The sequence below is a fragment of the Erpetoichthys calabaricus genome, chromosome 2 (assembly GCF_900747795.2).
Source record: "Erpetoichthys calabaricus chromosome 2, fErpCal1.3, whole genome shotgun sequence".
In the NCBI taxonomy this organism is placed as follows: domain Eukaryota; kingdom Metazoa; phylum Chordata; class Cladistia; order Polypteriformes; family Polypteridae; genus Erpetoichthys; species Erpetoichthys calabaricus.
The window spans coordinates 335,924,167-335,938,088 of record NC_041395.2 but is presented as its reverse complement, the minus strand read 5'-3'; the positions used below and the strand labels follow the sequence as shown (position 1 = coordinate 335,938,088).

The window sequence follows — 13,922 nt, the reverse complement described above, 5'->3', positions numbered from 1 at the left end:
AATAAAACTGAAAATTAGGTAAAGCCATGCCACCTTCTGCCTGAGGTCTTTGTAGGGTCGCTCTTCGTATACGTGGGTGTTTTGAGTTCCAAATGAATGAGGTTATTATTGAATCTAACTGTTTAAAAAAAGATTTATTGATATATATTGAAATGTTTTGAAATAAAAAGAGAAGTTTAGGAAGGATATTCATCTTAACAGTGTTAATTCTTCCGGCTAGAGTGAGATGAAGGGTTGACCATCTATGCAAGTCTTGCTTAATTTTTTCCATACAGACGCCAAAATTTTGTTGATAAAGAGCTTTATGTTTACTTGTGATATTTACCCCTAGGTATTTAAACTGATCTGCTATGGTAAAAGGTAGGGTGTCTAATTTAATATTATATGCTTGTTCAGTTCACTGGAAAGAGTATACTTTTATTCAGATTAATTCTAAGACCAGATATCTTTTGAAATTCTGTTAGTGCTGTTAAAACAGCAGGGACAGTGTTTTCTGGGTCCGATATATATAAGACCATATCATCTGCATATAGAGAAATTTTCTGTTCCAGTCCTTCTCTGACAATCCCCTTTATCTGATAAGAATTTCGGCAGTGAACCGCCAGTGGTTCAATAGCGATTGCAAACAACAGTGGCGACAAGGGACATCCTTGTCTGGTACCACGTTCTCGTTTAAAGTAGTCTGAGCAAATTTTATTAATACAAACTGAAGTTTCTGGACTGGTATACAGTAGTTTGATCCAAGCACAAATATTCGGGCCAAACCCAAATTTCTCCAATGCAGTGAAAAGGTACTTCCATTCGATCATGTCAAATGCCTTTTCTGCATCTAATGATAGTAATATCTCTGGGGTGTTTGATTTTGCTGGTGAATATATAACATTAAACAAGCGTCGGAGATTTGAAGATAGATGTCGGCCTTTAATAAATCCAGTTTGATCTTGTGATATTACCGAGGGCAGCACTTTCTCCATCCTTCTAGCTAGGATTTTTGAGAGTATCTTAACATCATTATTCAGGAGTGAAATTGGTCTATATGATGCACATTGTAACAAGTCCTTATTTTGTTTAGGAAGGACGGTGATTAATGCTTGTCGAAATGTTTGAGGTAGTATTTGGTGGTCTTTAGCTTCTGTAAATGTTACCAATAAGAGTGGAGCTAGCTGAGTGGAGAATTTCTTATAAAACTCTACGGGGTAACCATCAGGGCCTGATGATTTCCCGCTTTGTAGTGACTTTATAGCGTCTAGTAATTCTGTTAGCGTTAGAGGTTTATCCAGTTCCTCAGCACTTAAAGCATCTATTTGTGGTATTTGTGAATTATCCAGAAATGCATTAGATTGCGTGTTGTCTTCTTTGGGCTCAGTGGAATATAAAGACTTATAGTAATCTCTAAATGTGTGCATTATTTTATTATGGTCGATGATTTCTTCTCCATTCTTGTTGGTGATTACTGGTATTGCATTGTGAACTTCTTGTTTATGAATTTGTTGAGTTAAAAGCTTATTAGCTTTTTCTCCGTGTTCATAGTAATGCTGTCTAGACTTATAAATAAGTTGTTCAGTTTCTTTAGTTGTTAAGATGTTAAGTTCTGTATGCAGGGCCTGCCTTTTCCTGTGAAGAGCTTCACTTGATTTTAATTCCAAATTCTGGCACAGGCATTTCCATTTCTTGGCAGAAATTGTGATTCATTAAAGCAACTGTAACTTTTTTCAGTTTTCATTCATGTGCCCACTGATGGTATTGGATCCTAGCGTGGTCTTCTGGTGCTGTATCCAATATGCTGTGTGGTCAGAGCTACCCTTCTGAAGCTCACTTCTGTTAAAAAAAAAAACATTTAAGTATTTGTGGTGCTTCTGCTAGCTTCAAACACTGTGGCCATTCTCTGACCATTCTCTGGCCTTTCTCAGTAACAATGTTTTTTTCAAGTGGAATCGCTGCTTGCTGGGTATTTTTGCTTTATCCCACCACTCTCTGTAAATTCTGAAGACTGTCAGTCATTTTCCAACCCGCTATATCCTGGAATGTCACTGGGGGTCTGCTGGAGCTAATCCCAACCAACACAGGGTGCAAGGCAGGAACAAATCCCAGACAGGGCGCCAGCCCACCACAGGACATGCACACACTAGGGATAATTTAGGATTGCCAGTGCACCTAACCTGCATGTCTTTGGGCTATGCGAGGAAACCCACACAGACACGGGGAGAACATGCAAACTCCACACAGGGAAAGATACCAGGAAGCGAACCCAGGTCTCCTTACTGCAAGGCAGCAGCGCTACCACTGCGCCACCGTGCCTCCCTCTGAAGACTGTAGTGTGTGAAAATCCCATTAGGGTAGCGGTTTGTGGGATGCTGAAACCACCGCATCTGGGACCAAACAATCATGCCACAATCGCAGTCGCTTAGGTGGCACATTTTTGCATATTCTGATGTCCACTTAACAAAAGTCCCTGTAAATATTAAACAGTGTTTAATTTACTTCTGTTCCAATACTTTTGCTTACTTGAAAAACAGGATGGTTTGAAACAAAATGTGCTATGTTCTATGTTGTTCAACATATCTAGATGTAAATATCAGGGAATAAAAGCTGAAACTCTGATCTCTCTTCTCATCTTCATATTTTGATCTCACACAAATGTCTTCAGTGCACAGCAAAAACAAATTAATTGACCTTGCTGTACCAATTCTTTGGAGGGGACCTTATTATTAGTGGTTTGGTGGGGAAGGACGTGCATGTTTACAGTAGGAACACTCACAGTTAAAGGATCACAAAAGGCCAGCTGGAAATTCAGCTGGTTAAGGGAGACTTTACAATCCAGTACATTGAGCATTGGGATTAACTACCTACTTGATTATAATTTATTAGCATGTACTGTACATATTTATATAAATATGATTTATATATGATTTGGTATGTGTTTATTTGCTACTTATGTGTGGTTGCATTTTTATAGTAAAGATATGTTTGTGTTTGATAATCTGTGTAAGTGGTGTCAACTACATGCTAATAAAAATAAAATGAATTTTAGATGAAATGACTTGTATTACATGGGTTATCATGTTTTTTTGTTAAATTAACTTTTCGAGTCTGTTCTTTCGATAGTATATCCACCCCAGTGATGCTGTGAAGTTGGGACAGGCAGAATTAATGGTGATTGATGAAGCTGCAGCTATTCCTTTGCCACTGGTCAAGAGCTTGCTGGGTCCTTATTTGGTATTCATGGCTTCAACCATCAATGGGTAAGTAAAGCCATGTGCTGACTTATGGCTCCATTTGAAAACGGCTACTTAGCCGTATTTTGGTCAGAAAATGTACTGGTTACTTCATTTTAGCCTCTGTGGGTCTGCTATGGGTCACTGGTAATTTAGCTGCCAGTACAGAGTAACACAAACCAAACCGATCTCCAAGTCATGGCGGCCTATCAGTCTGTGCAAGAGAAGGTGGTGCGGACTGAATGTATAAGAATTAGCCGCACGGAGCAGCACTGATCAAACCAAACTTCCAAAATTCAGAAAACATGATCTAATGAAATAATAATTGTGTAAATTAGTAATAATAAATATATTACTATTTTCAAGGTTTATATCTTCTTGATGGAAGAAAAAAGTGCAAATCATCTACACAAATCAGAAACAAAAAGTCCCAGCCTACCTAGAAGAGGATCTGTCTTAATTGTCTTTCCCAAGATTTCTTTAAATTTTTTTTTCTTCTCTTCTTAGGGAAAAAAGGCTGGGGGCAGGGGTGTACTGTCAAAAAACAGAGCCAGTTAAATCCCATTTGAGCCATGTTGTTGTGTTTTGGGCTTTACAAGAAATAAATTGTGTCTGTTTTCAGGAAGCCCCAACAGCATTACAGCACATGCACTTGCTCTCCTACTTTATATAAAGTAGGAAAAACTTTACATAAAGGAGCGCTACAACTAAATTACATTAAAATCTTGGAAAAGCAGATAGTGAAAAAAAAAGTATTATTTTGCGATTGGACAATTTTACTGATCAAATCATGTGGAGTGAAGGTTAGCAGATCTAGATCATCAGCTACTTATTTTATACTAGTTGCGCTACCCGTCTAAGACAGGTTGAAATCTAAGTAATTAATGTTTGCAGTGAACCATGAAATGCATATGTGTCTGTTAAATGTTCATTTGTTATGGAATTTATAAAAACGGAATGTTTACGATACGCCATCTGTTGGAATTACTGATACATAGCAACATGAAGAACACATAGGCACAGTTGGATCATTTTATTGTTTGGAAGCATAATGACATCTTTATTTTTCCTTTGACTTTTCCATTGCCATCTTCTTTATTTTGCAATTCAAACTAATTAAATTACCGGTTGTTGAAGCTGTTACTGTCTGTCTTATCTATCATGCATTATTCTATACCAGTAACGGAGTACTGCACGATAACGTACAGTGAATACACTTTATTTGAGTTCTTTCTCTGTACGTTTATCATTCGTTTGCTCAGAGGTTGATGTGCTTGCTACTTCCTGAGCAGCTGTTCTTTTCTCCACCGTAGCGGCCTGCTGCTTCTCTTCTTTCATTGGCATCTTTTCGCGTTAAAACTGATTAAGTTAGTTTTATGTGTTGCAATTACTTAGTACGGTTTCTTTAACTTTTCAGTTAAGCTGGCACTTAAGTCTTCAATCTGCCTCGAGAATGATTAGCGAAGGTGGTAGGCAATGAGAATGGCGCCCATACACATGTGTGCTGTGCGCTGCTGAAAGTTGATTCTGCAATAAAATAAAATTAAAAAGTAATAAAAATCATCACCTGAAAGCGGGTAGTAGAAGTCACATAGTATACAGGTGCTGGTCATAAAATTAGAATATCATGACAAAGTTGATTTATTTCAGTACTTCCATTCAAAAAGTGAAACTTGTATATTAGATTCATTCATTACACACAGACTGATGTATTTCAAATGTTTATTTCTTTTAATGTTGATGATTATAACTGACAACTAATGAAAGTCCCAAATTCAGTATCTCAGAAAATTAGAATATTGTGAAAAGGTTCAATATTTAAGACACCTGGTGCCACACTCTAATCAGCTAATTAACTCAAAACACCTGCAGAAGCCTTTAAATGGTCTCTCAGTCGAGTTCTGTAGGCTACACAATCATGGGGAAGACTGCTGACTTGACAGTTGTCTAAAAGACGACCATTGACACCTTGCACAAGGAGGGCAAGACACAAAAGGTCATTGCTAAAGAGGCTGGCTGTTCACAGAGCTCTGTGTCCAAGCACATTAATAGAGAGGCGAAGGGAAGAACAAGATGTGGTAGAAAAAAGTGTACAAGCAATAGGGATAACCGCACCCTGGAGAGGATTGTGAAACAAAACCCATTCAAAAATGTGGGGGAGATTCACAAAGAGTGGACTGCAGCTGGAGTCAGTGCTTCAAGAACCACCACGCACAGACGTATGCAAGACATGGGTTTCAGCTGTCGAATTCCTTGTGTCAAGCCACTCTTGAACAAGAGACGGCGTCAGAAGCGTCTCGCCTGGGCTAAAGACAAAAAGGACTGGACTGCTGCTTTCTGATGAAAGTAAATTTTGCATTTCCTTTGGAAATCAAGGTCCCAGAGTCTGGAGGAAGAGAGGAGAGGCACAGAATCCACGTTGCGTGAGGTCCAGTGTAAAGTTTCCACAGTCAGTGATGGTTTGGGGTGCCATGTCATCTGCTGGTGTTGGTTCATTGTGTTTTCTGAGGTCCAAGGTCAAAGCGTCCATCTACCAGGAAGTTTTAGAGCACTTCATGCTTCCTGCTGCTGACAAACTTTATGGAGATGCAGATTTCATTTTCCAACAGGACCTGGCACCTGCACACAGTGCCAAAGCTACCAGTACCTGGTGTAAGGACCATGGTATCCCTGTTCTTGATTGGCCAGCAAACTCGCCTGACCTTAACCCCATAGAAAATCTATGGGGTATTGTGAAGAGGAAGATGCAAAACGCCAGATCCAACAATTCAGAAGAGCTGAAGGCCACTATCAGAGCAACATGGGCTCTCATAACACCTGAGCAGTGCCACAGACTGATCGACTCCATGCCACGGCGCATTGCTGCAGTAATCCAGGCCAAAGGAGCCCCAACTAAATATTGAGTGCTGTACATTGTCATACTTTTCATGTTCATACCTTTCAGTTGGCCAACATTTCTAAAAATCCTTTTTTTGCATTGGTCTTAATTGATATTCTAATTATCTGAAATACTGAATTTGGGACTTTCATTAGTTGTCAGTTATAATCATCAACATTAAAAGAAATAAACATTTGAAATACATCAGTCTGTGTGTAATGAATGAATCTAATATACAAGTTTCACTTTTTGAATGGAATTACTGAAATAAATCAACTTTGATATTCTAATTTTATGACCAGCACCTGTATGTCTACCAAATTTCAAGTCAATAGGTGAAACGGTTTGCGAGCTACAGGTGATTTAAAATCCTGGACAGACAAACGAAGAGCCACGGTAGTGTATTATAGAAGAAGATTAGTTAACATGGAGTGACCTGATCTTGCATACTTATTTAGCTGTGAGATTAAAATGATTGTTCCAATTCATAATTGCATCATTAGTATTCTTTCAGTTTCTTTGTTTCCATATATACTATCATAATAACTGGATTTTCCATTCCACATGAAAAATGAAAAGGCTTACTAAGCCCTAATTACTATTACTATATATTGGTGTTAGAGCAGTACAAAGTTTTTGACTTTGAAATCGATACCAACTTTCAGACCTCAGTACCCCAGCCAAAACTGTTCTAAAGCAAATAACGGATAACTCCAAACCCCCCTACGTGGAGAGCCACGCCATCACACTGTACTACACAAACCACTTCCCTTTTGATAGCCGTGAAGTCCTGATCACACCCAAGTGTTTAGTTTTGTTTTGTAAACTCTACAAAATCTGTGTTTTCTACAACTGCAGTAGGAAATCTTGAGGGGTATGATTGATAGAAAAGCTGACGTTTACTTCTGGTACAAATAATCCCAAAATGCAGATACCGTGCCATTATAAAATTTGGGTTTTTCGTGTTAGATCAATATAATAATTTTTGCCGCTATTCATGTTGGTTATTTATTTGAAATTTTCTAAAAAGTCTTTTTTATTTCAGTAAAAACACTCAGTTCTTCCTTTGCCAAGGTATCAAATAAAAACTGCATTGAAATGAATCTGTTTACAGATATGAGGGCACAGGACGCTCCCTGTCACATAAGCTAATTCAGCAGTTGCGACAACAGAGTTCTGCGAGCCAGGTGAACTTGACAGCTGAAAATAAAAACACAACAACTGCCCGCCTTTCATCAGGTAAGCCAAGCAGCCAGTTTTACAGCACATTTGTATTCCATATGTCAGGGGACTTTTACCTGGAGGGAGTCTTAAAGTTGAACTTATTTAGTTAGAATAAGTGGAATTAGTCTGCAGTGTAACATTTTACCACCATACATACATGTATTCATTCTCAACCCCACTTTGTCTAATTTAGGATCGTGATTTGGGGGGCATTGGGTTGTTGAGAGTGGGAAGTTGAGGTTATTTCAGCAACACAGGGTGCAAGGCAGGAAACACCCTTGATGTCCGTCACAGGGCCCACTCGTGCATACAACCAAATTCACACAGGCCCATCGTGGACGTGCCACTTAGCCTTTCCTGTATTTCTTTGTGGATGTAGAAGGGACATCTCACTCACAGAATACAGGAGACCTGTATTTTCTAATTATTATTTTGTCTTTTAGTACACAGACCATGTACCTTTCTTGTTTAACATGTGGCTGATATGTAGACTGTCTAAAATCTAATTTCCTGCCTAACTTACTACTGTTTAGATCGGGGTGGGCAATGTCGATCCTGGACAGCCGCAGTGGCTGTAGGTTTTTGTTCGCAGCCCTGTTTCTTAATGAGAAGTCAATTATTGCTGATGAAGCACTTATTGCTTAAGTAACACTTTGATGCTTCATTTTAGTAGTCTTGCTTGTTAAGGTTCTCCGCCCTTAATTGCTTATTTCAATCTTAAAATGCTGCATTCAGTGTTTTAATGGCTCCTTATTAGCAATCAGATGTAAAAGATAAAGCAGCCAGCAGTTCTCCAGCTGGCTTTTTTCCAATTACATCTGTGTATGTTCATCCTGCACGGTTTGATTTAATAAAACACTTAATAGAAAAAGGTGACAGACTGAAAATTATCCATTTTAGGCTTCAAATCATTTGGATGATATCCTTGGAAAGGAAAAAATCTACGATATAAGAGCCTTAAATTGCGCAGGGTAAAGAGCCATAAAATTAAATTAGGTCTGAGAATGGCAAAGATTGGTTTCCAATTAAGCAATTGGGTTGGAATGAAAACATGTAGCCACTGTGTCTCTCCAGGACCGACATTGCCCACCCCTGGTTTAGATAAATGACCCTTGAATACCTAAAGGCCTTATCACATTACTCGACTGCTCCAATGTTACGATGCCAGACTCCCTCTTCCCATATGGGAGTCTGCTAAACCAACACCGTCGATAGTTATGATCGAGATGAGCTTTTATGTACAAAAACAGTCTGCACAAGAGTAAAACAAGCAAGTGTCAATTGTGCATTGTTCTAAAAAAATAAATAAATCCATAAAAATCCAATGAAACTTGTAAATCCTCTTTAATAAAATCCCTGTGTGCGTCCAGGTGTCCGTGTGTGTGTGTCTTCTGGTGAAGTGCGCATGTGCGGGGAATGGTGCTATGCGCGATATTACTGTCAGAGAAAGTTACAGGCGTTTTACGGAAATACAAACCAGTATTACTGCGAGAGGAAATTAAAGGTACACAATACAGTGACGCATATTACAGCCACATACAAGCCAGTATTACTGTCAGAGGAGATTAAAGGCATATTACCGACGCGCACGCCTGTATTACCGCCAGAGAAAATTAAAGGTATATTACGGACGTACAAGCCAGCGGACGTACAAGACAGCATTACTGTCACAGAAAATTAAAGACACACAATACACGGCGGCAGCCCACGAAGAACGGTCAGCTCAGCAAGTAAACATCAACAAAAGAAAGGCTGAAAGAAAGAAAAGTACGACCAACAAAAAGAATGAGGTCATAGTCCCTTGCCATTTAATAGACTGTTCCTACTAATATTTATGCACTACTGTTCTAGCGCCCGTTATTTTAATGGGCTAAATGACTAGTAAATAAATAAATCCGTTAAAACTTTGAGGTTAAAATGCAGACTAACTCCTCCTGATCTCAGCCCACCTCCTTCTCATTCTCCCCGGCTCACCCATTGCGTGTGTAGCCGGCGGAGACTCAGCAGCCACAAGCTCCTTTCGGCTGACCTCCGTCTTGGCTGCATTCAGGCATCACGGCCAGGCCGTCCGAGGTCGGCTCTCCTCCCTTCTTCCTTCGCGCTCATGTGGTCGCACCTCGGAAGCTTAGGGAGGGCACCTGCCTTGCTCGTGACACTCCACCCGAATGTTCAGTGGGGCGAACTAACCCCTAGAGCGCCACAGCTAATGCTCCTTCATGGAGCCCCAGCTCATACTACTTCCTCCTTCCAGGTGGCCAGATCAATCGCCAAGACTGCCTTTGACATCTTTTAACCTCTCTGTCTTTTTCCTTTTCTTTGATTTCTCCCTTTCCTTGTGCTGACCCGTATATATACACCCACGGCTCTGTGGGTGCAGCGCCTTAATCACACACCGCAGGAAGCCAATGAAGCAATTGAGAACGATAGCACGTGCAGGTACGACTTGCCCCAACTACCTCATTAACTCCCCACGGTTGTGCAGTCGCGCCTACGGAGAGTGACATGACTTTATGGATTTAAAACCTGGACCATTTTTTTTTTTGAAGCCATTGACCTGTTATACCACATCTAAAAATTTTCATTTGCAGAATTCAATTACATAATCTTAGAGTGTCAGAAGCAGTCCCAGTACGATCCTGTTAGCACCACTCTGACATACCCAGCCATTCTGCAACTCGTCACGACAAAATCCGACTGGATTCATTTTTCAAATTTATTCTTTGGGACAGGCTTCTGTGTATGCTGGTATTAAGAACCAATGAGCGCTTAGCCAGAAGTGCAGTGTATGTATTGCAAGCATGAGGTAAAAGGGATGTGGGTGCTTTGAATCTTGCAGACAGAAGAGAAGTCTCTCTGATGTGTTTTACGTGCCACAAAAGAATACAAGAAAAAAGGGCAGAAATTGCAACTGAACTTTCTGTAACATAAAGCATTTGTACAGCAAATTACGCCATATATTATTGGCTGTAAGGAAAAGGAGAAAGCTAAAGCTACTTTGGCAATGTGAAACTATACTGGAAAGTAATTTGTTAACCCCAGCATTTTATAGTCTTCTAATTCCTGTATAAATTCAGAAAGAAAGTTAAATTTACTTTTTGTCCCACAGCACGATCCCTCCATGAAGTGTCCCTGCAGGAATCGATCCGTTACTCTCCTGATGATCCGGTGGAGAAGTGGCTCAATGACCTGCTTTGTCTGGACTGTCTGAATATTCCCCGCATCATCACAGGCTGCCCACTGCCTCAGAATTGCGAGCTGTATCCTTTTTTGCATCTAATTTTACTAGTCTTGGTTGATATTTTGTATTAGTAAAGAATGCAGATTCATCTTACCCATTTTTTCAATAGCTATAAGGTCAGTCTTAAAGTATTTTAATGGAATTTTCCCCCTTTTACTAAATAACATATTTACTTACGGTAGAATGATTTGTAATGCACTTTAATAAAAGGATAAGTGCCTTTGTGTTCATCTGGTTGCAGGAAGCTGAAAGTCTTATTTGGACAGAGAGGTAGTAGTTTCTTTCTTTTGACAGGTTTTGAAGGTTTAATTTACGTCAATTTAAAACGTCTGAACATCTTCAAATTGAAGAAACGGCTCTGTGAATGATATAACCAAAGCATAAATCTTCTAGAGCTGTTAGGTGTATTGTTTTTAAGCCTTAATTCAGTTGATTTGTATGTTTCCAGTTAGAAGGTAATGCTAAATGGCCACACATGGTTGGATTCATATGTGCATGAGTGGGCCTCATCCTTAATTGTTTTTGGGTTTGAATGTAATCCTTCTCGGATATTGTTTCTCAGCTTGCCACTGTAAACTGGGTAAAGCCTACACAAAATTTCTATGGGCACCATCGTTACACAAGGTGTTCCTCAGAGCTCAATATTTGACCCATTGCTTTTTAGGTGCACTTGCATATAACGTGAAAAGCACCAGCTGCATTAGTCATGTCTGTCTGTGCGTATGAAAGGCTCCCAGCAGACCCATTTTTGTTGAAATCTGGCACACTTCAAGAAAATTTTAGCATAGTTCAACTTCAAATACAGTGCACCATACACATTTCTGAAATACCTATCTGTATATCCCATTTAAAAGCATTGGCAAAGTTACACATTTGTCTCTTCTTTGCTTCACACAGTGAAACATTCTGTGTGACTTCAATTAGGAGCCTAGTGTGCTATATCAGTTCTGCCTTGAAAATTATGATGTCATCTTTTACTGTTCAATAAGATAGTAGTGATATGGTTTATTTATTTAGTCATTTCCATACAAAGTATTTACCAGAATGCAACGGTAGGTCTCATTCTGTGCTAACAGCCTGCCTTCTGCCTCTGCCTCCTTCAGCGCTCGACTCTGCAACTACATGGCATGTTGTGCAAACCTCAATTGCTCCAGCTCACTTCCCCTACTCCTTGAAACTGACACATGTGAATAACATGGTGTATAGTGGCTGATGAGGACATTTTTTTGTGCAATTTAATGATGCTGGGGTGCTTTACCAAAGCAGAAGTCCATAAGATAACTTGCGCATGTAAACACAGATTATTAACCTCCTTAGTGTTACATTTTTTCATGAAAACAAGTGAAAAGCATTGCATTTTTTGGCTTGACATTCTCGACTTTCTACTGTAAAGTGTACAAAAAACTAAAAATAGAAAGTCAGAAGTGTAGAAAGTATAAAAATAATAATAACAGTAATGCTAATACCGTGTATACTGTCAAAATGTGTTGTTTGGTATATCTTGAAGCATAAATGAAATGCACAATGAAACATCACACTTGGAACAGTAATAATTCTTTTTAATAATTCTTTGCATTTATATAGCGCTTTTCTCACTACTCAAAGTGCTCAGCAATTGCAGGTTAAGGGCTTTGCTCAAGGGCCCAACAGAGCAGAGTCCTTTTTGGCATTTACGGGATTCAAACCGGCAACCTTCCGATTGCCAGTAAGCACTATATAAATGCAAAGAATTATAGTACCATGATTCCTTGTACATTTTCTTTCCAGACTGATCAGCTTTTGAACAGCACACTGTCCGATTGACACAAATGTCACTTTTGGATTCATCAGAATCACTTTCGATTTCACATATCCATTTCAATTTCACTACCTGAATTCATTCACTTCGTCATCATTGCTCATATCACTGTCAAGAGGGTGCAACACCTGGGCTGCTGAAAAGCGTTTCTTACGAGACGCTTATGAAGCTAGGACAAGACGTGACTGCATTGTTGCCCGGGTAACACTCAGGCCTGATACTAATGCAAGATACGCCTGTATCGTTTTCCGAACAATGCTCGACATTGTTGGCACTTTTATATCCCGAGTAATCCTCGGGGTCTAATGCTTACGTGCGACGTGTCTATATAGTTGCCCGAGTGACTCTCGGGTCTAACGCTGAGGAGGTTAAGAAACCACGTTTCTTCCTGCCTTAATCCAGTTATTCACCTTAATCTGGTTATGTGTGTGCATGTGCATGTTATTTTTGGATGTAAATTGCTGTTAGAAAAATATGTAATAAACAAAATTTTGATAAACTCTTTGATGAAGAAACAAGAAAATTTTAAAATGATGCAACTTTCAAACCAAATGACCAAGTCTGTAAACGCATCTGAATGCTATACCATGCAGGCATTTTCTTACTTTATTATTGTATCCAGCAGGGAGCGTTAGCTTCCTTGTTGGAATGAGTTCTTTTGTAATTGCAGTGTGTCACATAACCCAAATCTATATAGACTAGGGGGCTCCGCCCCCTGCTCGCTTCGCTCGCCAACCCCTGGTGTTGGGAATGACAAAGAGCGTGATGTATGAATGAGATATAGAATAGTGTGACGGTGTAGATGATGCAAATAGAGAGCAAACAATAAAGTGTGTGGCACAGTGTAAAGGTTTATTTGAAAATTTCTTTGTACACGCCGTTTAAGTGTAAAAGGTAATTCCAGCTCAGAACTTGTAAGGTCATTTAAGATGGTTATTGTTGTGATCAGAGTCAAGTTTGTCAGAGCTTAGAAAGAGTTGTGTCTCTCCAGGAAGTAATGGAATGACTTGGGTATTAATGTTTTCCATATTAATATTTTTTGGACATAATATAGTGCGTTGTGTTAAAAGGGGCATTTGGTCTAATGAGATTGCTGTTCGAAATGTTTCTGTAACTAAGTTGTCGCAGATAAAGGCTTGAGGAATTGTAATAATATGTGCCTGAAGTCCAGCTGTATTGGTGAGTGTACCATCTCTCAGTTGTAATAAGCAATTGTTATGATCTGGTTCTGGACATCGTATCTTTTTTACTAACTGTATCTTTTGAAAGCAATGCCAATTGTCTGCGTATTTTAAGGTGCACTGAACAATAGCTGAGTGCATGGCATCTGGAAGAATAGCTAATCACTGTCTAAAATCTCCTCCTCATAAAAGTACCTTTCCTTCAAATCGAATATTATTATTCATAAACGTTTGTAGAAGTTTATGAATGGTGTTGAGTAAGTGACTTCATGCCATTGAACATTCATCAATAAACAACATTTTTTCAAGACGGATGTCACGTGCAGTGCCACCGTTAATGTTCATAGTGGATACCGATTTATAGGATCTAATGTAGTTGATAAAGATT

At 39.3% G+C, this 13,922-nt stretch overlaps 1 protein-coding gene across 1 annotated transcript in view; it reads left to right on the top strand.

Annotated features, from left to right (window-relative positions):
- The window catches only part of nat10 (N-acetyltransferase 10), a 124,811-nt gene that overhangs the window by 49,698 nt on the left and 61,191 nt on the right, over positions 1-13,922 (top strand). Inside the window, exons 12-14 of the mRNA XM_028796050.2 lie at positions 3,106-3,242; positions 7,208-7,332; positions 10,424-10,574. Coding sequence (XP_028651883.1) covers positions 3,106-3,242; positions 7,208-7,332; positions 10,424-10,574 — 413 coding nt within the window. The remainder of the gene's footprint in view (positions 1-3,105; positions 3,243-7,207; positions 7,333-10,423; positions 10,575-13,922) is intronic.